This window comes from Sabethes cyaneus, chromosome 1 (assembly GCF_943734655.1).
Source record: "Sabethes cyaneus chromosome 1, idSabCyanKW18_F2, whole genome shotgun sequence".
NCBI lineage: Eukaryota > Metazoa > Arthropoda > Insecta > Diptera > Culicidae > Sabethes > Sabethes cyaneus.
In genome coordinates this window covers 107,858,962-107,882,372 of record NC_071353.1, presented here as the reverse complement: position 1 = coordinate 107,882,372, position 23,411 = coordinate 107,858,962, and the positions used below count along the sequence as shown (strand labels likewise).

Sequence of the window (23,411 nt, the reverse complement as noted above, 5' to 3'; positions counted from 1 at the left end):
TTTTAAAGTCGGATAGTGAGGTATTGCTTTTTGCGATTCATTTTAGCAAAATCTAAAATGTTTAAAACCGCTCTCAGAAGCACAACCTCGCTGAGGTTTCTTGTGCTTGGCTCTCCCAAGATAATGTAAGTTTCAAAAACCATTTTTTTTTATTAATAAAAGAGTTAAAGCTTAATACCTATATAGTAACTTCACGGCGCAAAGAAACTTTAAATCTCTCGGCAAACAATCAATAAGCCAATCAATACTAGTTCCATTATGCTCTTCAACCCAAACGTTTCGATCGATGTTTATCCAAACACAGGACACCCCAAATCCGGACAGTTTGAAATTTCTCCCAGGAGTTTCAGTACTTGAAAAAGGACAAACCATGGATTTCCCTACACATACTTCGGCACTCTGTAGTCCATTGGCTAAATTGCTGTTTCGGATCGAGGGCGTCCGAGCTGTTTTCTTTGGTCCCGATTTCGTAACTATTTCGAAGCAGGAGGATGCCGAATGGCGCCTCATCAAGCCAGAGGTGTTTGCCGTAATAATGGATTTCTTTGCTTCTGGGCTGCCTGTGGTAACGGATGTAAAACCCACAGGCGATACTCAAATCAATGAAGATGACGACGAAACGGTGCAAATGATTAAAGAATTGTTGGATACCCGAATCAGACCAACTGTGCAAGAGGATGGCGGAGACATTATATTTATGGGTTTTGAAGAAGGAGTTGTGAAACTAAAAATGCAAGGTTCCTGTTCATCTTGTCCAAGCTCCATCGTAACACTCAAGAATGGTGTTCAGAACATGCTGCAGTTCTACATTCCGGAAGTCGTTGCGGTTGAACAGGTTACAGACCAAGTAGACGAGGTTACGGAAAAAGAGTTCGAGAAGCTGGAGAGTAAAATTCAGCAAAAGAAAGATAAAATCGAATAAAAATATTATTAAAGTGATAGTAAAATAGTTGGATTGATGCTTTGTAACAGCTACAGGGCCTTTTGAAAATTTATGAAAATATAGACTAGCTTATCAGAAGCATAAGCGATACATATATTGTGTCAGCAATTAAGTGATAAATACTTATAGGATTAAAGTTCGTTCGAGATTAATTTTAACGCAGATGGTTGGAATGACGAGGTGTATTACTCCTACAATTCATCATCCAAATCATAGTTTTCCGGTGGAAAATCTCCTATCTCGACTGATTTAACCGCAACAAAACTGCCATATTTGGGTGGACAATCAAAGTATCGTTTTCCGTTACAAGTTCCATCATTCACTCCTAATGGTTCGTCGAACTTAATGCCGAAAAACTGACCAGGCTTGCCGTCAAGCTCACCTTTGAACATGACTGTTCCCAAACGAGTCGGATTTCCTTTGGTCGTAACTTTGCATCGAGCGCCAACACTCGTTTGCTCCAACTTCTTATTGTCCTCTTCTTGCTGTTTTTTGCGTTCTTCCTCTAATTTACGCATTTCCTCCTCGTTATACTTACCCAGTTTGTTTTGCCGAAGGTAGTTCCTAACACTCTCTTGTTTCCGGTCGTATTCTTCCTGACTTAGTTCAAACTTTTGTACGTTTTCTTGAACAAAGGCGAAATTGTCTATCACATGCACCCGCATGCCGTCTTCAATCGAATAATATCCCAACGGTCGGTCATCATCATCCAGTCGACAGACCAGCCGTTCGCCTCGATAAAGTTCCAGCTTCATTGTGGCTGCTGATCCACCTGTAATTGGCTCCAATTTGGCCTAGAAAGCAAAAATGTTAATAAATTCAAGAAAAATTAACCTAAATCACACTCTGTACCTTAAATTCGCATATTTTAAGCGATTTACTATACTTCCGCTCAAATGAAATTGCATCGGTCTGTGAATTGGAAATGTTAATCTTCACAATATCGGAAGAGCCACTAAGAACGGTCGCTTCACTCATTTCGATTGAGTACTTTTAGAAATAACTTTATTTTTGTTTTAAGACCAGCAAAAAACTAGTTACTTTTGGGACAAATTGAATGAGAAATAATTGAGAAAAAGGAAAAAGCATCCAATTCTAGTAAACCGAGTAAAACACCACTAGTACAGTAAAGTACAGTTTAGTTACTAAACTCAGTAAACTACGTAAAACGTATAAGTAAACTACTAAAAAATGAGTCAGTGAGTAAGGTGCCGTTCAAATATTACATAACGCAGCAGTTGGTGGGGGTATGTTGAGTTTCTGTTACAAAATGTTACGCATTTTTTTGGGGGAGGGGGCTTGGAGCGATAATGTTACGCGTAATTTCATAAAAAAAAATTTAGAAAAAATAAATAAAAATACCTAAAAACTAATTACCCGACATTTGTGAGCTAAATTGCAATAAGCTACTGTGTCGCAATCATCGGCAGAGTGATCGAGTATACGTAGAGCTGTGAAAGCTACGCGTTGCGGGTATGGGTGGAGGTGTAAGAAACAATTCGCTATGTAAGCACAAATCGATCTCTTGTACTCTCATGGAACTGCCATATGGAAAGTTTGTGAAGATTTGGTGCAAAGTTTTGTCTATCCTTTTCACTCTTTAACAAACCTGTGCACAGACTTCACAAATAGATCAAACTTGGGAAGGTGGCAGCACCGTTTCGCGCACATAGCGAATTGTTACAAATTGTTACAGGATGGTGGGGAGCTCGTAAAAATGGCGTTTTTGACGTTACGTAATATTTTAACGGCTCCTAAAGGTAGCGCTGACCAGGGATGCCAGGTGATTTTTTGAAAAGACTTCACGAATCAAGAAAAAATGTCTTCATTTCTAGATAGAATTAACAAAAGGGCGAATGTCGCAAATGTAAACAAAACGAGTGAGAGTTATTTTTTGCTGGACCAGCATAGGGAAGACAACCCTCACTCGGTTTGTTTACGCTTGCGACATTCGCCCTTTTGTTAATTCTATCTTCATTTGTCTTCCTTCGGCTTTCCACCCATTTAAATTGCATGGTGAAGACCATTGGCGGAACTAGGGGGGGGGGCCAAGCCCCCCCTAGGGGAGACTTAGCCCCCACTAGAAAAATTGACTTGGACGACCAATATAACGGTCGAAAAAAATTCCGGGGCTATAGCCCCCCCTAGAAATGAGCGCTAGTTCCGCCAATGGTGTTATCAAAATTAATAAATTAATGTTGGTTTTCAGGTCGCGAAGCTGGTTCCAGCAGCGGTCAATCTGCCAACATGTATGATGATAGCCGTAGATCAGTATTATTTACCACCCGGAAGCATATTTTGGATATTTTGCGGAACGGACAGAGCTACGGTGTTTTTAAATTAAACGTATTTGCATTGTAATGTTTATTACATTAAATATACATTTAGAAAAATATATAATAAATCGCATAATTTTAGTTGATATGAATGACATTCTAATATTAAAACATAACGCATTAACAACGATACACACAACAATCACCATTGAAGTGATTCTCCATTGATTTCATCATGCTTTGTATTTTGATTCTTTTCAAAAAATTTGCATTTCACATTGAACTCTTTGGCAAGCAGTGCGAATTCAATAGCAAATCACATTACATCAGCGTGATATTTTTTTACCGTGTTGGCATTAGAGAAAATAATCTGGATTAATCCAGGTACAGCTGCAAAGCACAATATCATTTTTATCTGAGAGTTGCGGTAGAAAAGGATAGGGTTAGCACAAGGGGTTTCCAACAGCAATGATTACTACGCACTGCCGAAAAAAGTTACTTTTGATTACTTTACTGATTACCTCTGATTACCAGTAATCAATCTCTTGTGATTACTATAAATTAATCATGATTACCAATGATTACTTAAGATTATTATTGATTACTCTACAGATTACCATTGATTACCTAATTAATTCGTAAATGATTACAAAAGTAATCTCTGATTATTACGCACTTATACGCCTTACTGGAAACCCCTTGGGTTAGCAGTTCCCTGATTTTGACAGTTTAAATTTTCGAGCAGTTGAAATTTTTAATTTACAAAAAATTTCTGGCATCATTGGTTTGCACTGTGTTTGCACTTATTTGTCATTGAATTTTTTCATCAAAATCGAACAAAAGAGGCGAGTGTCCGCAGTGTCGTACTTTGCGGAAATTTTGAAAAAGTTTGGATCTGGACTTTTGAGCCTTATTTTGAATAAATTGAAGGCCGCAGATTAAGGTTTATTCGTGATTTCAGTGGAGAGCGTAGGGTTCCTGCGATGGCAGACACTGTGGATATTGGGGACATTCCCAAATCAAAACGGCCTTCGGGTGAGTTGATTTATTATTTCATTTTGTGTACATGTACAACAACGTCAAATTTAATAGAAAAATCGATTTTATTGGATGATGTGTCAAATTATACAAAAATAACTTTCTGAGTTTAACACTAGGACATTAAAAAAAGTTTTGTGTAGTCTTTGGCACTTACAAAAGTGTGACTCATACTTGGTTAATCAATCGATTGACATAAGAGTTGAAAATGTTTTGATTGTAGATTCGGCATTCAAGCAGCAGCGGCTGCCCGCTTGGCAACCTGTGCTGACGGCCGGTACAGTTCTTCCGGCTTTCTTCGTGATTGGAATCGCTTTCATTCCCGTAGGTGTTGCATTGCTGTATTTTTCAAACGCAGTAAGTAGTCGTTTTAAAATAGTAGACCAAGATGAAGATTTTTATAACGCATTTGTTTTTTAGATTACCGAGTTTGTGTACGATTATACCAATTGCGTTCAGGTAGGCAGCCTGAATCGAACCTGCGCCGAGGTGCTAAGCTCTAAGGAAGCCGACGATTGCCTGTGTTCGGTAAATTTTACCTTGGAGAAGGATTTCCTTGGCAAAGTCTACATGTACTACGGATTGACTAACTATTATCAAAATCACCGGCGTTATGTGAAGTCGCGGGATGACGATCAGCTTCTCGGCCGGTTGTCGACAACTCCTTCGAGCGATTGCGCTCCGTTTGCTTACAGCGACGATGCCAACACTCAACCGATCGCACCATGTGGTGCCATTGCCAACTCTCTCTTCAGCGACACTTTCGAACTTTCATCGGAAAAGTATGGGCAGGTTCCACTGTTACGCACCGGAATCGCTTGGCCATCGGATAAGAAAATAAAATTTCGCAATCCAGAAGGTGATCTCAGAGAAGCTCTGCAGGGATTCGCTCGCCCTAGGGATTGGCGAAAAGACCTCTGGGAATTGGATGTGGTTGATGTGGACAATAATGGCTTTCAGGTATGCGGTAAAACGCTTGGCTTTTCGTGTTTCGAGATGATTTAGCTATTGTGTTTTTCTGCAGAATGAAGATTTAATCGTTTGGATGCGAACGGCAGCTCTGCCCAGCTTCCGCAAGCTGCACAGGCGTATCGATCATACCAGAAAATTCTTCGAGGATGGTCTGGGAAAAGGCAATTATACGCTTAAAATCAATTATTGTAAATAATTGCTGAATAGTTGCGTCATTTGTAGCAAATTGATTCGAGTTATTCTTCTTTTGTTTCAGCTTATTCCGTTAGCGAATTCGATGGCACCAAAAAGATAATTCTGTCTACAACCTCCTTGCTAGGGGGCAAAAATCCCTTCCTGGGATTTGCCTATATCATTGTGGGAAGTGTCTGTTTGTTACTAGGAATTGTACTGCTGGTCATTCACATCAAATGCAGTAAAAAGTATGTATAATGTTGATTAGTTTGGTTGAATAATTGCTAAATATTGGTTGTTCTAACTTGCAGCACATCCGGAATCAATAGCGTAAGTCAGCGCACGCCGTATACATAGGAGTTACTATCGTTGAACAGCTAAATCATCCGATTTCCACCCTTTGGTTGATAGTTTAAGATTTTGTTTTCTATTGGTAAGTAAAACCAATGCTGTGAGAGGACTAACGAACAGGAGCCTAAACTTTTGAACCGCAAACAGATGTTTTAATCTTATTCAGTTAAGTTTGAAATTTCTTTACTCTATAGTGTTAAACTGTTGTTTCATTCATTCATGCGTGACAGTGAAAATTATTTTTAATGTGAATGGCAGCTGTACTAGAAGTATTGTTACTTTCCTCGAAAATTATTTCCTATTCAGCGAACAACTGTTGTTAACAATGAAGATTTGCCAAAACCGTAGTCGCCATGCAATTTGTGTGGAATATGACAAATTTTATATGACACCTAACAGAGCTCTTTTATTGAATTAGAAGCCTAAGGGGCTCTGTAGTTTTGACAAGCGAGTGGGCGTGAGTTCGCATCTTACTGGAGAGTCTGATCATACGTTGTCAAGAGATTTGAACACGAGCTTATTCTCAGATTGAAGCATCTTGTCCAAAAGCAAATTATAAACTGGTTTTCGTAGTCCCCTGGCTCTAGAAGCGAGATTGATATCGAACAGTAGCAAAAGCATGAAAGAAAATGCCCCAATGCTCAAAAGTACAGATGATAAGCTACTCAACAGCAATACTGAAAAAACAAAGTGCGGAATACAGTAACACACCTGAAAGATACGATTATTTATTTACTTATTTGGTTTTGCATCTTATGACTTTCCACAATTCTCTCGGTCGTTGGCTACGGCTTCATCTGGTTATGCTCCTAGTTGTCTTGTTTTTACCGGTTTTTAAGCAAAGATTATCCTGCTCACTGTACGTCCCATTTAAGTCACCTTTTGAATACTGGGTTCACCGCAGAGCTGCACTTGTTCATGGTTTTTTCTCCGCCTCCATACTCTATTCTCCTATACGCCACAGAGGACTTTTCTTAGCACTCGTCTTTCGAAAAAAACTCCGAGTAATGCAGGTTCTCCTCGAGCAATGTCTACATTTCGTGTCCGGAGAAAAAAGTCGCTCTAATAAGGGTCTTGTACAGAATATACTTTGTGTGTGACGAGCAGATTAGCTTTGCTTTTATTTGTGCTCTTTCTGCGCAAGATGAGTGGTTTTAAGAGAAAACAGTATTTTTGAATCATTCGGAAGGAGAGCTAACGCTTGAAGAGAAAACAAAAGCACTTGGTCGTTGTGAGAAACATATGTATCTGTCTCTTTACGGTTAAGATGAGCAAAAACAAGCCTGAACCCGACAGAGGTCGCCGACTCCGTAGCAGACCCTGGATACGGGCAGACCCTTGGATGACGAGGATAGGATATTAGGGGCGATTGGAAAGTTGCAGCCCAAGCCCGACAAGCGTGAAGCCGACTTCTAAATTCCGCCCAGATTCGATAAGCGAATTGTTACCGAAAAAGTGAAGTAAAAGTAAAAAAGTAGGAGTTCGAATGAACTCGACAATCCGTCCGAAATCGGCGCATAGCACTTAGCACTGCGTTGCATCCATCGTAGTCTTAATCAGTCCGATCCCGGGGAAGACGTCCATGATTTTTTTATAGCTCTATGCGGTCGATAGCATTATAAGCAGCTTTAAAATCGATGACCAGATGGTGCATGGAGTATCTGTGCATAATCGGAGCATAACGATTTATTCAGTCGTTGACTTTCCGACCCGACTGTTAATTGGTGTAAATCGCCGGAAGATGATTTGAAAATGCACGTTGTAGGCGACATTTAGAACGATTCTGGAAGTCTAACTTTTCGCCTTCTTGTAGATCTGGCAAATAGCTCTACCCTTCCACTTGTTCGGAAGTTATTCTGCATCCCAAATTCTTACGACACTCTGGACCCTGTTCTCACTGTCATCTCATCTGAACAGGGATGGTTCGATCACTTTGACTCAATTTTGATTCATTTGACAGTACCGTCTAAATGGGGTCAAATATGACAAAGTTATGTATGAGACATTTGTAGAACAGGTTATTATCTATAATTTGGCTGAATAAAGTTTTGCTGTATCTTTTGTAGTTACGGCGCTACAATGCTAGTATCTTATTAGTGACTAAATGAACGTTCATTTAGTCACTGATGAGTAGCACCGTAATTACAAATGATACAGCAAAACTTCGTTCAGAAAACTTGTAGATTAGAACTAGTTCTACAAATGTCCCATACATAACATTGTCATATCTGGCTCTGCTGAGACGGTACTGTCAAATGAATCAAAATTGAGTCAAAGTGATCGAACCATCCCTGCATCTGAAGTGAGAACTCAATTTGCGATTCGGTACAAATCAAATAGATGACTGTACAAATCAAATCGAAACTGTAAGGAGAGGTGAGGGTGAGTGAGGTGACTGAGAATAGGATCCTCTAATAAACCCCGTTCCGATGCCTTCGTTCCCAGGCGATTTATTGTTCTTGAGCTGATCGATGGCATCCTTAACTTCGCCTGTCTTTGCGACTGGCTGCCACGATTCGTAGCATCAAAGAAATTGTTTTCTCTACCGCCATGTTTTTGTTCTATCTAGGCGCTTTTCAGATGTTCGATGGAGGGTGCTACCTCTGCTCACCCCTCACGATCATCCGTCAAGATAGTATCATTCTTATCTCGATACTTTCCGACTCGCGGTACAAAGCCTTTGCAGAATGCAATAAATTTTTGGTACAACTATCGCGTTTCCTAAGAACGTTTCAGTTGTTTGTTGTTCTAACTTCGCACACTGCTCTTCCAGCTGACGCTTTTGCCTTTTGCTCTCGTTTCAGTTGCCTCCATATTCTTCTGTCTGTGTCTTTTCACGTTCTAACGGGTGGTACTGCGCAACTTTGACGTCTGCGTAGCGTTCTTCTCATTCATTAGCCTTCTATATTTTTCGTCATACCAGTCGTTCCGCAGATTCTGTTCAAGTGACCAAGGATGTTCGCTGCTACGCTGTCTATGACTGTTTCGATGGTGTCCCAACATTTCTTGAGAAAGGCTTCGTACAGTACGCTTTCTTGTGATATCACGGCTTCGCGCGAATGCGCGTAATTCTCGGTGACGTCAGGCTGTTTCTGTTGCGCAAGATTTAACCGACGCTGTTATCGATACCTAATGCCGCTTATAACGGAGAATTTTGAACTCATCTTAACCTGAGAGAGAGTCGCGGAGACGGTCTTCTTTTTCTTATGCTTTGGCTGTTCTTCTTCTTCCTATTACGTTTGCTTTCATTTTCGGGCAAATAAATGAAACTTGTGCGTGAACATCTCATTGGGCGTGTGAAGTGTGCATTTTATAATAACATATTTTGGTGTTAATTGTTACACGGGCATTTCAGTTTTTGCAAAAATGTTAATTTACAATTGAGACAAACAAGACTAATTCAATTCCGAATGTGTTTTTCACAAAAACACCGGCAGAAAACTTATGAGAATTAACAATACTTTTCCATTTTGGGACAACGATAACGACTGGCTGCATTTGACAGATCGTACTGGCTGCATTTGACGTTAGAATTTTTCCTCTTCGCGAATCTCTCTCAGATCTTAACCATTACCAAATAAAGGTTGGAGTCAGCGTTAACGCATCGATAGGATCTGACGTCCATGATGTCTAAAATGAAAAGTGCCGGCAGTTAATCAAAGCGAGGTCGATCCATTTTTCAATCTGATGTTGTGATCTCCGGTGTATTTTAGTTGGTGTTTTGATTGGAAGAAGGTATTACGTACGGGCATAAACTGGTTTGCACTAAACTTTCCAATCACCGGTTTGTATTCCTGCCTCTAGTCATTGAAATCCCTGATGACTATCCTGCTGTCATGTTTTGGGTCGATGCTTCTACTGTGCGTAGAATTCCTCCTTGTCATTGTCATTGTCAGTTGAGAAATCGGCAATTCATAGCGTTGGTCATTTTCTTTATTTTTCGTTGTTGAATGCTGGTGACTTACAGGGCGTTTAGTATCAAACGGGGGGCCATCGTATACAGCTTTATTTAAAATCCTGCACTGAGACTTAACTAACACAGAGTTAAAACGACATTTTGAGCTACTGTTAACATAGAGAACAGACTAACAAGCGTTCTCGGTTAACAACATACGATATCAAGTTCTTCCGCCCCCTTCTTACTCGCTCTTTTCTTGGTTAGTTATATCCTCGCTGAAGATTGACACAGAACAGATTTCGAAGGTTCCCGAGCTTACTAAAATTTAGTAATGTTGTTTTAAAGTACATTTTGACTTGAACTATAATTAAAAAAACGCAACAGACTTTGCGTCATTCTATTCCAAGTGGAATTCAACTTTTCGTTGCTGGATGGGTAAGATCAAAACAAGTTTTTCGAGGAAAGTTAACGACCATCACAGTACATAGCGGTATTCTTTACGTTTATGATTTTATGCTGCGTTCGTCGTTAGCTGTTCACACGTCGACCGTATTTATAGAGTAGGAAAACTATGAAAAAAAAATTAAAAGTTAATGGTAATTTGTAAATTTATGCAAAAACTATCTTCGATAAGTCACATCGATAGCACATCATTGTAGGATTAGTGTCCCAGTCAGTGTGAAGTATTAATAGTAATTACAAAAGAGAAAATTTATCACTGTTGAGCATCATTTTAGCATAGCCTAGGACAGAGAGCTATAAACATCGCAGCACTACCGAGCTAATTAAATATTCAAATCGGAATCACATCAATAAAGACTAGACTAGAAAGCCTTCTTCAAAAACGTTGTGCTATAACCGTAAAATTCTAGAAAACTATATCTAACCAATCACATTTTGCAGAACGAGGCCTTTGGTAGTGTTCGAACCCGTTAACGGTTATTTTCGAAAAGAAGAACCACATTCACATTCACAAAACTAAGAAAGAAAGAAAAAAACCGTGAAAATTTTGCCGTATAATAACTGATATTTGACTTCCGCCTATGGTATGATGACCACCAAAGAAGAGACAAAATTTCGCATATTATAGGACTGATTCTTTCTTGTGATCTTCGATGCGCGCGATGACACTACTGGACGGTGATGGACAGACGTAAGGATGGCAACGCCAGGCGAAGGTGAATGTCATTATGTATGTAAATTTGACAAAGTCGCATCTAATATCGCACCGATTGCGCGTGCGGTGTGGGGAAGACGAAAAGTGACTTAGCCGCTAGCTTATCGCTCAGGTTTTCATCGTTCCTACCTACCTACAGAGAAATGCGTCTCACTTGGAAACAGGTCGCCAGTTTGGCTGATCAGGTTAGCGAAATTTGAGAACTTTATTTACTATAGGAGTATGCGGATGATCTTCTCGCGTCACGCAGATCAGTTCTTTGCCTGTTTCTTTCCAGCATAACAGGTTGCTATTTTTGTGTCTAAAAGTATGGACAATGGAATGTCACTTTTTCGGTTCCGGCATCGCGTGGAAGCTTTGGTAGTGTCTTTCTGCATCGTTCGAGTGCTGTTGATAGGTATTCGCGAACCGTTACCAAATTGTACATTTAATCTCAGCATCAGCATTTGAACAATTTGTAAATTTATGATAAATTTACATTTACATCGAAAAAACTATTAGACTTAATTCTGGCTTTAGTTTTCAGAAGGTCGCATAATGCATGCAAAAGGGTTGATTATGCGTCCTTTTGAAAACTAAAGCCAGAATTGACCAACTAATCTAGAAACTATTTGCTAAAATTTAGAAATCAGTCTCTATCACATTACAAGTGCTATCATTTTTTTCTTATCAAAGAAAGATCAATATTTTATAGTTTTATTACTAAAAGCAACCATTTAACCATTTGAACTTTTCAATATTCGATATCTTGCTATCTTCTTCTTCAAAAAAAATCACAACTGATTGCGATCATTCCATTTCACATTGTCGCGAATTTGAGTAAATACAAAATACCGGAAGTTATCGAAAACTGCCGGCTTCGATTGAACGTGATGGAGAAGATTAAGGATTGTCCTCATTGAGAACACGACTCGGTGTAGTTCTGTATACTTGAAGGAATGTTTGATAGGTTTCACAGATAGCTTCTCCCTCGTTAAATATACACAATAACTTTTTCAAGTTGTCTACAAATTTTTTGGCCTGTCCGTTTGACTGCATACCTACCATTCTTCTTGCATGGTACCGCAGACTGTTCCGATGTGAACTGTGTACCGTTGTCGGAAACGCTAATGTTTGGAGAAGCGCAAATAATTCACTAAAAACAGCCATTAGGCCGTATGGATAAAAGAGTTAGAGCAAACTGTCCCATAAGATTTACACGAGAAAAGCAAAGCAAACTTTATTCATACGGTCATTTTATTCATACGGTCTATTGTTGGGGACCGTACGATGCGTATTGCTGGCCATTTTGAAAAAGCGTCCACAATCACTAAAAAGTGTAACCCATGAAAAGTATGCAAGTGGTCATGGGCATGGTTGTAGTGGAACTTTGGTCGGCGTCTTTGTACGAGTGATGCACTTTTTAACTAGCTCAACAATTATATTATCATCGGACGAGAACCGGTGTTTTCAACATGTGATAGAATAGTAAAGCCCCAAACACAATGCATACGGATTTCACTACGTTGCGGCAAATTGACAGTTTTTCCATGGGTTTTCTGTCAAATTTCCGCAACGTAGTAAAATCCGTATGCATTGTGTCTGGGCCTTAAGCGTTGACTTCTACTATGTTATAGTTAGTTCACAATATAATTGTCGTTCAACCTGATCAGTCGCACTTTTACTTTGCTGTCAGGTTATCGGCCCAGCATAAGTAAATATCTATAGTAACGGCTGATCAACAAGTCGAAGAAAATTTTTCAAGTCGAAGAAAATTTTTTCACTTCAAGAAAAGAAATGTTCCGGGAAGTAAGAAATCGAACCAGGCATTCTACCGGCGGCAATGAAGACGGAAATTCAGCTAGGACCGGCGGAAATGGTGGCGGAAGAACATTTAATGGCAGTATTCAATCCGAATCCAGTAGCGGCAATCGATCCGGAAGCGGGCATGCGGATGGCGTAACGCGACTTCCAGGTTCCAGGTTCGTCCCTGCTACAGATGGATAAATTGAAAGGCCGTGAAAATTATGTATCGTGGGCATTTGCTATGCGAATGGTCATGATTCGTGAGGGTACGTGGATCCTCCAGAAAACAGCCAGATAAGCGAGGACCTTTCAGAACGAGCACTAGCAACGATTTGCCTAAGTATCGAATCATACAATTACAGTTTGGTACAGAAGGCGAAAATGGCTACGGAAGCATGGAACAGCTTGAAGATGGCATTCCAGGAGTGCGGCAGGTATCGCAAGATCAATTTGCTACGGAAGCTGACTCGTTTGGAACTCGAAGATTGCTCGTCAGTGGAGGAGTACGTGAATGAAATAATGTCTACTAGTCATAAACTCGACGAAATCGGATTCAAGTTAGATGACGAATGGCTCTCATTGATTTTGTTAATGGGTCTACCAGAACGATATGAACCCATGATCATGAGCATGGACGCATCAGGAGTTAATTTGACGGCAGATATAGTCAAGTCAAAAATATTGCAGGACGTGACGCTAGAACGCAGTGGTGGTGCTTCCGGAAATTCATCTGGGGCGTTACTAACAGGCAATAACAAGAGCCAATCGAAGAAGAAGGACAAATCGAACGTAAAATGCTTCAAGTGCGACAAACTTGGTCATTATGCATCGGAGTGTCGACAGAAATCTAAGGTGAACGGAAATTCTGGTCGGCATAAGCAGGCGGCTTTGCTGGCATGACATGATGTAGCTCATCGAATGGAAGACTGGATTCTAGACCCAGGAGCTGGACGTCACATGTGTCGATCTAGAGGAGTATTAGAAGAAGCAGAGTCAACATCCGAATCGATATACGTGGCCAATGCAGTGGAAATCCCGGTGGAAGCAGTTGGAAACGTGAAACTGGTCGCCAACGTTGAAGGAGCGTTTACCGATTTAAACATTTCCAATGTTTTATGTGTTCCTGAGCTTGCTATCAATCTTCTGTCTGTCAGTGAAATATGCAGGAAAGGTTACCGGATTACGTTTACTGACAAATCGTGTGAGGTGGTGAATGAACCCACAGGAGATATAATCGCCGTTGGACAAGTAGAGGATGGACTGTACAAATTGGACCTCAGTTCACGAAACGTGTGTGCTACCAAATCAAGCAGTGATATTCAGCTATGGCATCGGCGATTAGGGCACCTCAACATTGATAGCATCAAACGGTTGACTACGATGGTAACTGGTGTCAAAATTGATAAATTTTCTATGCCTAGCTGTGAGTCTTGTGCAGCAGGCAAACATCGAAAACTTCCATTCAGGTCAAGCGGATTTCGAGCAAAGGATGCGTTGGAATTAATCCATTTGGACCTGTGTGGGCCTATGGAAAAGTCATCATTGGGTGGCAGCAGATATTGGATCACCTTCATCGATGATGCAACAAATATGACGTTTGCATATTTCCTCAAATCCAAGGCGGCTGCGTTCAGTGTTTTTCAAGAGTTTAAGGCTTATGTTGAAAACCAAACGGGAAGAAGGATAAAATATCTAAGGACAGACAATGGGACGGAATACGACTCGAAACAATTCCAGGATTTTCTGAAAAAAAGCGGAATACGACACGAGAGGACAGTACCGTATAACCCAGAGCAGAACGGGACATCGGAAAGGATGAACCGTACAATTGAGGAGAAGGCACGATGTTTACTGTACGATGCGGGACTCGATAAGCGTTTTTGGGCAGAGGCGGCATCTACAGCAGTTTATTTGATTAACCGGATTCCGAGCAAGGGACGTTCTACTACACCTTTGGAATTATTTTATGGCAAAAACCAAATTTATCTCATCTTCGAGTGTTTGAGTCTAAGGTAATGACTTATGTACCCAAGGCAAAGAGGAAGAAGTGGGATGTGAAGTCAATTCCGTGCATTCTGGTTGGATATGCGGAAAACTCCAAAGGCTACAGAGTGTTCAATTCGTCAAAAGGAGAAGTCTTCGTCAGCCGAGATGTCATAGTGCTAAGTGAAGAGGATTTAAATCAATGTTCGGAAACCGAAAATGTACCATACATCGTGGATGGTGGTATGTGTTCAAACAGTACTATAGAAGATAAACCTAGAAACAATGAAAGTGTAGAGGTCAACGATGAGATTCAACCGGAAGAATGTGTTACTCAAGAGAATCCGTGTTCATTTCAACCGTCTGCGCTCCCTTCGCATCTAACTCGAGAAAGTTTGCAACCTACAACGAGGCGCAGCGAGAGGGAGCGCCGTTTCAAAGGCAAGTATTCTGATTTTAAGGTCACATACAGTGTCCTCCTTCAGAATCTTGTCTCTTCACAGGATAGTTGCAGTCCAGTGCGGCGATGTCATCAGGTTACTACGAGCGCTGCGATTCGTCACACTTCAAAGAAGAAGATGTTGAACTGCAACAAATTTCTGGGCACAGTGACTGGGGGCGCTCAGTCAGAGGCAAGTTTGAATCAGCACACCTAAGCGATAACAATCTGTCGCAGTCATATTTTTCAGAGAATCAGACTGTACCAGCAACCGTTTAAGAAGTGCTAGAGCGACCCGATCGCAGTGAGTGAATCGAAGCAATGGAGAATGAATTCCATGCGCTGATGGATAACAAAACGTGGCGTCTAGTCGACCTACTCGCAGGACGGAAAGCTTTGAGGAATAAGTGGGTGTTTAAGGTGAAAACAAATCTAGATGGTTCTGTTGAACGATACAAGGCTCGGCTTGTGATTAAGGGTTATTCGCAAGTGAAAGGTGTGGACTTTCAAGAAACCTATTCGCCTGTCATTCGTTACGCAACCGTACGTTATCTTCTGGCATTAGCGGCCAAGCTCGATCTGGTTGTGCATCAGATGGATGCCGTAACTGCATTCTTGCAGGGCGATCTCGGTGAGGAAGAGATCTTCATGGAGCAACCAGAAGGATTCTGTGATGACCAAGCACCGACGAAAGTGTGCAAGTTGCAGAAAGCGCTTTACGGTCTTAAGCAGGCTAGCAGAGTCTGGAATCAAAAATTGGATACGAAACTTAATAGCATGAAATTCAAGAGATCACAATATGATACATGCGTCTATCACCAAGTTGTCGAAGGAAAACTAGTCATCGTTGCAATTTACGTCGACGATTTCTTGATTATTTCTGATGATCAGCAGTTGGTGAATCGGATTAAACAGCAGTTGTGCGTGGATTTCAAAATGAAAGACTTGGGACCAGCCAAGCAGGTACTCGGACTAAGAGTTAGCAGATCAAATGGGGTTATCACGATTGATCAAGAACAATACATCGATGAATTGTTATCTAAATTTCACATGAGCGATTGTAACGTTGCGCAGACTCCACTGGATGTGAACCAGCGTCTAACCAAGGAAATGTGTCCAGCGAATGAAGACGAACGAGAAAAGATGAGGAACATTCCGTACAAAGAGCTTGTTGGTGGACTTCAATTCATTGCTCAATGTACGAGGCCAGATGTTAGGCATGCGGTCAGCTTGGTCAGCAGCTACTTCAGCAACCCTGGACCAGCCCATTGGATTGCAGCTAAAAGAATTCTTCGGTATCTGAAGGGTACAAAACACGAAAAGCTGAAGTATTCACAAAACAAAGATAGCAATTTCTATGGCTACAGCGTTGCAGACTGGGCAAATGATCCAGACACACGACGATCTGTCAGTGGATATGTTTTCCTGCAGAGTGGTGGAGCAGTCAGTTGGAATTCGAAAAGGCAACCCACTGTTGCACTTTCTACTACCGAAGCTGAGTACATGGCTTTATCGACAGCGACACAGGAAGCAATGTGGTGGAGAGGATTTCTTTTCGAGCTTCATGGGACTAATCAAGCAGTAGTAATCAAATGTGATAACAAAAGTGCAATTAGTTTGGCGGAGCGTGATGTAGGCTACTCGGCACGAAGCAAACACATCGATATTAGACATCATTACGTCCGTGAACAAGTCGAAAGGAAATTGATTAAACTAGAGTATTTTTTTATCTCGTTTATTTGATTTGGCTCTTTTGTAGCAAAAACTAGAGTATGTTGCATCAAATCTTCAAGCGGTGGATATCCTTACCAAATCTTTACCTGGTCCGAAGCAAAATGAAGACAGAAAGATACTTGGGGTATCCTAGTTTAACGCTTAAGGGGGGATGATAGAATAGTAAGCGTTGACTTGTACTATGTTATAGTTAGTTCACAATATAATTGTCGTTCAACCTGATCAGTCGCACTTTTACTTTGCTATCAACATGGAATATCCTTGACATCAACGACACGTGACGGTGTCTATCGGAATGTGATCGGAATCTAGTCCGCCCAGTTAGCTCCGGGGTACGATGGTGGCTTAACAAGCCACTCGTCGTATGTTCGAATCTCGACTAGACGGTGCCCGTGGCTTTGCTTTTATATTATCATCGATTCCGGACCAGTACACATGGCAACAGCTTCCACTCTTTTACATCTTCCTGGATGTTCTCGATGAAGTTGCGTCATGATTCGTTTACGCAGATTTTCTGGAACTAATCGGTTAGACATCATAACACAATCCCTTACCCTTACCCATCTTGATGAACGAAAAACGGGCGTTCTGAGTATTGATAATATAGTCCAGCTTAGAGGGCCATCCACAATGGATATTCGCCACGACGGAGTTCGACTGTCTCTTTTATGTATACTCATGAACTTCTCATATAACGTATGAGTGCAAATCTGTGCATTTTTAATTCTGTCTTTTGCACTCTTTAACAAGTTCCTATCCTTGCTTCACTCATATCGTATCTACCTCTTAACGTTTATTTTTGCCTGAAGTTCTACTTATTTACTCGCTCGGTTGTGGTCACACATCCCCACAAGCCTGGCAAAATACGTCTCGTGTGGGATTCCGCAGCGACAGTTCGAGGAGTTTCGTTGAATTCTGAATTATTAAAGGGTCCTCACATGTTATCCTCGCTTCCGTCTGTTTTATGCCCCTTTCGAGAGCGTTGTGTGGGATTTGGGGGCGACGTGAAAGAAATGTATCACCAATTTAAGATACGAAAAGCAGATAGGTAGTCTCAGCCTTTTCTGTTCTTTGCAAATCCGGGAGACGCCGAGCCAGCAGTTTTCATTATGGACGTCGGGACCTTTGGGTCAACCTGCTCACTGTGTTATGCCCAGTTCATAAAGAACTTAAATGCCGAGGAGTTTGTCCACCTGAAAGATAAATCGAGCTTCTGGTCGAGTTCTGGGAATAACTTGGGATACGAAAGCTGATACTTTCCAGTTTGTTGCTCCGTCCCGAATAAATGATGCACGTTTGATCAAACGTGGGATCTTGAGCAGCGTGATGTTCAGCTGTTCAGCGTGAAGTGGAACTACTGGTGTTGACGCAGCGAAATGAAAGGCGTAGCTACCGCTATCGAAACTATATTTTACAGGTGTTTCAATCTATAAACATTTCGAATTAGATACTCACAATTCAGTGGCTTTTATTCTATTGTTAGCCTTCCTTCCGACCGCTCAACTGAGGTTAGATTCGTGTCCTAATTTAGTGAATATTAGATTAAGTTATTTATTTTAACCGTTCTACAATTTTGCATGTTTTACCTTTTCTATTTATAATGTTAGCTGGTAATTTAGGTTTAAGTAGTAAGTAACGTTAGACAATAAGTAATATTTTAATATAAATTTAACGAGACAATAGTTTTAATAATTTGCTCCGCACTATCACTTTCGACACGTGTCTTTCGATTGATCGTTGCTGACCGGTCCAGCATATGACGGATATCGAAGCGATTGGAATACCAAGAGCGCCGTACTTTGGAAAAGCCAAAACGGAAGAGCTGCGCGACATACAGCTTCATGTATTCACAGATGCCAGCGAAGCCACTTATGGCTGCGCTGTTTACTTTCGTGTTCTGGTTAACGGAGAGTTCGATGCTCGGACCAGGGGTGTGAAATTGTCAAAATTTTGTGGACTAAGCATCCATGGACGGCGACAACTTGGAACCAGCCAGTATACCGAAAATAACAGCTAATATTAGTTAAATTATAGCTAAAAGGCTGTGTTTAACTGCTCTCTAATTAGTTTCAGTAGTCTTAAAATAAATAAACCTTTAAGTAGGCACCAGAACCAAAAGTATCAAAACCAATGCGTGGGACATGGACAATGTATGTAGTTTGACAGCCACAGCACCCCGCTGGTTCGGACAGTGCTTTCGTTGGTCCATTCGGATCATCGTCGGTACAAGTCCTTTGTGGGATTCCGCATAGGTGAAATTTTGGAGCTTACAAGGCTGACAAATTGGCGATGGGTGTCGACGAAGCAAAACGTTGCAGATAAGCTGACGAAGAAAAGTCGTGATTGAGATTTCGAGTCGGGCAGTGCTTGGTTCGACGGACCACGGTTCTTGTATAAGGAATCCCAGTGGCCAAACCAGCCTAATGTGGCAACAAACGCAGAGGAGGAATTAAGAGCTGTCTATTTGTTCCATGATATCGTTGTATTACAACCGCTAGTAAATTTTCGACGTACACGGAAGTCTTTTTTTACACGGTTTATTTTTACGATTTACGAATTACCGCGGTTTTTTATGACGATTTTTGAATTAACGCGGTTTTTTCAGTGACCTTTATATTTGAGCGACGAGCGGCTTTTATGGTGATTTTGAATTAACGCGGTTTTTACGTCGATTTTTGAAATAACATGGTTTATTTTATGACGATTTTTGAATTAACGCGGTTTTTTTTACATTTTTCGAATTTACGCGGTTTTTTACACGGCACGTATCCCCCGTGTAAAAAAGACTTGTATTGCGAAGTGGACGTTGTTAGTGCGCATGTTATCCTGCATGCTTTGCTTCATTTCAAATTGCAGAAAGAAGAAAGAAGGTTTACCGATTGAGACCCTTACACCAACAGCAAGCCAAAGAGTAGTAACGGGTGACAACTAAAATTTTGGAATTTTTTCGAGGCCTCAATACTCAACAACAAACGAGCTTAGGGAAAATGAGAGTGTGTATGTGTTAGCTCTTTCTATCTTCTTTCTGTCAGTATTTTTTGTTTTGTTTATGCTTGCCAAGTTTTGCTTAAAACGGCGTCAAAACAAGAAGCATTCCGCGAGCGCGTTGTACACTTCTACGAATTTCCACAGAAATCTCGGGAAAAAGTTTACGGTACAACATTTAAAAAGCGAATATGTTGCGGCTTCGACTGTTTACCATATCCTAAGATGCCTAACAACTATTCACAAGCAATGTAGTGGAAGACCAGCGAAAATTATGGACGCAAAAGGACATCGTTCTCTTTCTCGTTTCTTCAACAACGTTTGGCTATCAATTAAGATGCACCAGACGAATGTTTGAACAAAATTTTGATCTCGTGTCTACAAAAACATCATGCAGATGGACAATACGTGTTTTGGCCGGATAGAGCATCATCGCATTACGCCAAAAAACACAATTGTTCCTGAATACCCACTCGATCCCATTTTTACCCAAAAACCATGACCCGTAAAATCTGTCTCAGTGCGCCCAATCGAAGATTTCTTCGGGATTTTGAGTTCCCTGGTGTACAAAAATAACTGGAGAGTCACGAATTGCAAACAGTTGATTGGTGGAATCACAAGATGGATTCGCAAAGTTGACATGACGGCCGTACAACGCTCCGGTTTCGACGTCAAACGAAAGCTTCGCCGAACAGTCGATTACGGACCGTTTTCAAATGTACACTTTTTTTTAACAATGGATAATGTATCTTTAATTTCGGTAAATCAGATTTTCTTCATGTATCTTTGTCTTTTTTTGACAGCTTGAGAAAAAAATTCCAAAATTTTAGTTGTTACCGTTATTGTGCCACCATGTGCTAGCCATTCTAACACCACTGAGGCAGGATGAATTTCGTAGCGCAGAGCGCCTGTTGATAAGAACTGCTCAGGCGGTGGCATTTGCAGATGAGCCGAAAGTACTACTGAAGAACCAAGGACAACCTTCGGATCAATGGTACCCACTGTATCCAGCCCTTTATACAAGATTACGCCTTTGATTGATAATGATGGAACTATTCGTATGGAATCCGAAAGGTCACGAAGTGACCTTGAAGCTTATCCAACATTATCACGAAAAATTTGGTCATGGCCTCCGCGAAACGGAGAAAAATGAGCTATAGTACGCCAACACTACTACATCGAGAATGTGAGTGCCGCTGTAAAGAAGGTATCCGTCAATTGTGTTTGGTGCAAGATAAACCGAAACAAACCTGAAACTCCGAGGATGGCTCCGTTGCCCATAGAGAGACTTACCCCTTATATTCCCTTTAGTGTCGGGGTCGACTATTTTGGACCCGTTGAGGTCATTGTTAACCGGAACCGGCAGAAAAGATGGATAGTTTTGTTCACCTGCTTGGTCATTTAAACGGTACATCTCGAGATTGCATACGATCTGTCAGCTGCCTCATGCCTGATGGCAATCCGAAAATTTGTGTGTCGCCGTGGACCTCCGTTGGAATTCATTTCCGATAATGGCACCAACCTGAAGGCAGCCAGCAAGGAAATCATCGAAAAGATTCGTGTCATCGAGGATGCATGCGCCGAAACAACTACTGATGCCCTGATGTCAAATGGCGATTTATCCCTCCCTCTACTCCTCACATGGGAGGCTCGTGGGAGCGCCTCGTTAGGACTGTGAGGGACTCTATGGGTGCTCGTCGATGGAAAGAAACTGATAGATGAAATCCTTCAAACGTCGATATTGGAACGGTTGCTAACAAAACGGCGTTAGCGGCCAGCTGAAAGCATCACTTCCAGACGCTGTGGAATGGAGAGGTAAACATGGAGAATATCCGGGATAGGATAAGTATTGTGGGCGATGGACAAGCTATAAAGCTACCAACACAGGAAGCTTAAGAAGGTAATTTGTTAGTTGGAAAACGGCGAAGGACGGAAGGACGGTATCCCAGGTAAATTTCTTAAAGCGGGGAGCGAGTGGAACGCAATCCACTCACGAAGAAGTCACACCGTTAAAATAAAATCTAAAGCGTTGTGCATACACACGGATTTACTAGTCACGGAAGATTAACGGCCAATCTACGGATCTTTAGAGCTACACATTTGGACAAGATGCAAAGAACCGGCACGTAAAGGTGACATTTTAGTACGCTACTAGACGAAGAACTCACTGGTAGCATTCATTCACACAGTAAACACCAAGATCCAGCGTGTGCACGTGCATTCGCTTCACGCTTCTGGAAGGATCCATATCGGAGTTCGACTCTAAGGTTAATTCTGAGTTCATTGGCTAAAATCATGGCCTAGAAACGCGTACGACAAACTGATAAAAATCCTCCGAGGAGGTAATACTTTTATGCTCACAGTGCACAGTGGTCCAGAAACGAAAGTTAAGTGGAAACTTACTTTTGCGGCTAAGCGTTTTATAATAGCTCCCTACAATGTTCAGCAAAGTTGTACAACTCTAATAGACAATTAATGCGAAATCAACGACTAAGCTCCAGTTTGGCTTGTGAACACATAATCCATAATAACTTTTTATAGGAAAGAGATAGAAGGATAACTTCTTCGACAAAGTTGTATCTAAAGATTATATAAGTAACTTTGCCAAAGACTTAGTAGGCGTATTTTTAGGCGTTTCTAACTTACAGGGTGTTTTACAACAAGACCTCTCAAAAATCACTTTTTCGCTGATTTCTTCAAATGCAGTGGTTTTATTGCATCATAATGTTTTACAAAGTTGGTTATCTTATCAAAAGACATATTTTTGTAGAACATTGTATGTTAAAAACTCATACGTATAACGAGTTCTAACGTTTTTCCTGTGTTTTTTTAGTCTTTTTTGGAATAGAATATCTCAAAAAGGGGCAAACGAAAAAAATCAAACTTGGCCGTTTCTGAAAGCTTGGAGTTTTATCTCAAGCATATGTGAAAATAAAAAACTGGTTTTTTCTCTAACTCGAGTAATTTCAATTTAATTATTTCATGTTTGACCATTTTCTACTATGCAGTATTTTCCAATATCTTCTTGAAGACGATTAAAGTCAACATTTCAATAGTAAAAAAGAAATTTGTCGTGTCTTGACACAATTTCTTCTGATTGTCACGTAAAATAGTCTTCGAACTCCAGATATGACATCAGTTTTCTATCAGCACCAGCTGTTTTTGATAAATATCTATCTTTCAATTTTTATTATTTTGCAAATATGCTCAATCTACCATCAATAATGTTTTAAAATTAATTTTCAATAAAAAAGCAAAAAATATTGGTTATTTCATACGTAATATTGTTAACTGTTATTTTAGTTTTATGTCATTTTTTAATCGCAGGTAAGTATATCAAAACAAGCAAAGAGGTAAAAGAGAAAAAAAACCTATAGATCCTTTTCGAACTTCAACCACCTTATATCAGTATATCGTTGATTTGGAAAACAAAAAGGGTAGTCATTTATTTGAGAGATTCAATAAATGTTTTGTTTTCGAAATATTTTATTATTGTTAGCAATATAATAATTTATGATATTAATAATTGGTTTGCGCTTGGTGAAAGCTCCAGAGTACGTGTACAATACGAACGATTTTGTATTGCAATGACTGGATCGGACGACAGCAGGAGGCGTTTGAACACATCCTTCAAATTGGCAATCCGGTTAAATTTT

At 40.6% G+C, this 23,411-nt stretch overlaps 4 protein-coding genes across 4 annotated transcripts; 3 read left to right on the top strand and 1 right to left on the bottom strand.

Moving 5' to 3' along the window:
• The first annotated feature begins 11 nt into the window (after positions 1-11).
• LOC128737113 (NFU1 iron-sulfur cluster scaffold homolog, mitochondrial-like) lies at positions 12-1,042 on the top strand. The gene is made up of 2 exons (XM_053831681.1): positions 12-125; positions 187-1,042. Exons 1-2 carry the CDS (start codon positions 58-60, stop codon positions 920-922), a joined length of 804 nt encoding a protein of 267 aa, XP_053687656.1. The 5' UTR covers positions 12-57; the 3' UTR covers positions 923-1,042.
• LOC128737124 (tubulin-folding cofactor B) lies at positions 1,021-2,028 on the bottom strand. Its single transcript, XM_053831692.1, has 2 exons — positions 1,796-2,028; positions 1,021-1,737 (listed from the first exon to the last, which is right to left on the bottom strand). The coding sequence occupies exons 1-2, from the start codon at positions 1,919-1,921 to the stop codon at positions 1,135-1,137; spliced, it is 729 nt and encodes a 242-aa protein (XP_053687667.1). The 5' UTR covers positions 1,922-2,028; the 3' UTR covers positions 1,021-1,134.
• Positions 2,029-4,062: 2,034 nt separating this feature from the next.
• Positions 4,063-10,664, top strand: LOC128738958 (cell cycle control protein 50A). Its single transcript, XM_053834465.1, has 6 exons — positions 4,063-4,254; positions 4,481-4,614; positions 4,678-5,217; positions 5,282-5,417; positions 5,486-5,651; positions 5,715-10,664. The coding sequence occupies exons 1-6, from the start codon at positions 4,203-4,205 to the stop codon at positions 5,758-5,760; spliced, it is 1,074 nt and encodes a 357-aa protein (XP_053690440.1). The 5' UTR covers positions 4,063-4,202; the 3' UTR covers positions 5,761-10,664.
• A 1,987-nt stretch (positions 10,665-12,651) lies between these two features.
• LOC128746073 (uncharacterized) lies at positions 12,652-13,514 on the top strand. Its single transcript, XM_053843123.1, has 2 exons — positions 12,652-12,767; positions 12,977-13,514. The coding sequence occupies exons 1-2, from the start codon at positions 12,652-12,654 to the stop codon at positions 13,512-13,514; spliced, it is 654 nt and encodes a 217-aa protein (XP_053699098.1).
• Positions 13,515-23,411: the final 9,897 nt, after the last annotated feature.

Excerpts from the sequence above, each read along its gene's own strand:
- LOC128738958 (XM_053834465.1), top strand. The coding sequence starts at position 4,203 with ATGGCAGACACTGTGGATATTGGGGACATTCCCAAATCAAAACGGCCT. Across the intron at positions 5,218-5,281 it reads TGGACAATAATGGCTTTCAG|AATGAAGATTTAATCGTTTG; the intron begins GTATGCGGTAAA and ends GTTTTTCTGCAG. Across the intron at positions 5,652-5,714 it reads CACATCAAATGCAGTAAAAA|CACATCCGGAATCAATAGCG; the intron begins GTATGTATAATG and ends TCTAACTTGCAG.
- LOC128746073 (XM_053843123.1), top strand. The coding sequence starts at position 12,652 with ATGAAGACGGAAATTCAGCTAGGACCGGCGGAAATGGTGGCGGAAGAA. Across the intron at positions 12,768-12,976 it reads GAAGCGGGCATGCGGATGGC|TTTGGTACAGAAGGCGAAAA; the intron begins GTAACGCGACTT and ends ATACAATTACAG.
- LOC128737113 (XM_053831681.1), top strand. The coding sequence starts at position 58 with ATGTTTAAAACCGCTCTCAGAAGCACAACCTCGCTGAGGTTTCTTGTG. Across the intron at positions 126-186 it reads CTTGGCTCTCCCAAGATAAT|TAACTTCACGGCGCAAAGAA; the intron begins GTAAGTTTCAAA and ends ATACCTATATAG.
- LOC128737124 (XM_053831692.1), bottom strand. The coding sequence starts at position 1,921 with ATGAGTGAAGCGACCGTTCTTAGTGGCTCTTCCGATATTGTGAAGATT. Across the intron at positions 1,738-1,795 it reads TTAAAATATGCGAATTTAAG|GCCAAATTGGAGCCAATTAC; the intron begins GTACAGAGTGTG and ends TTTGCTTTCTAG.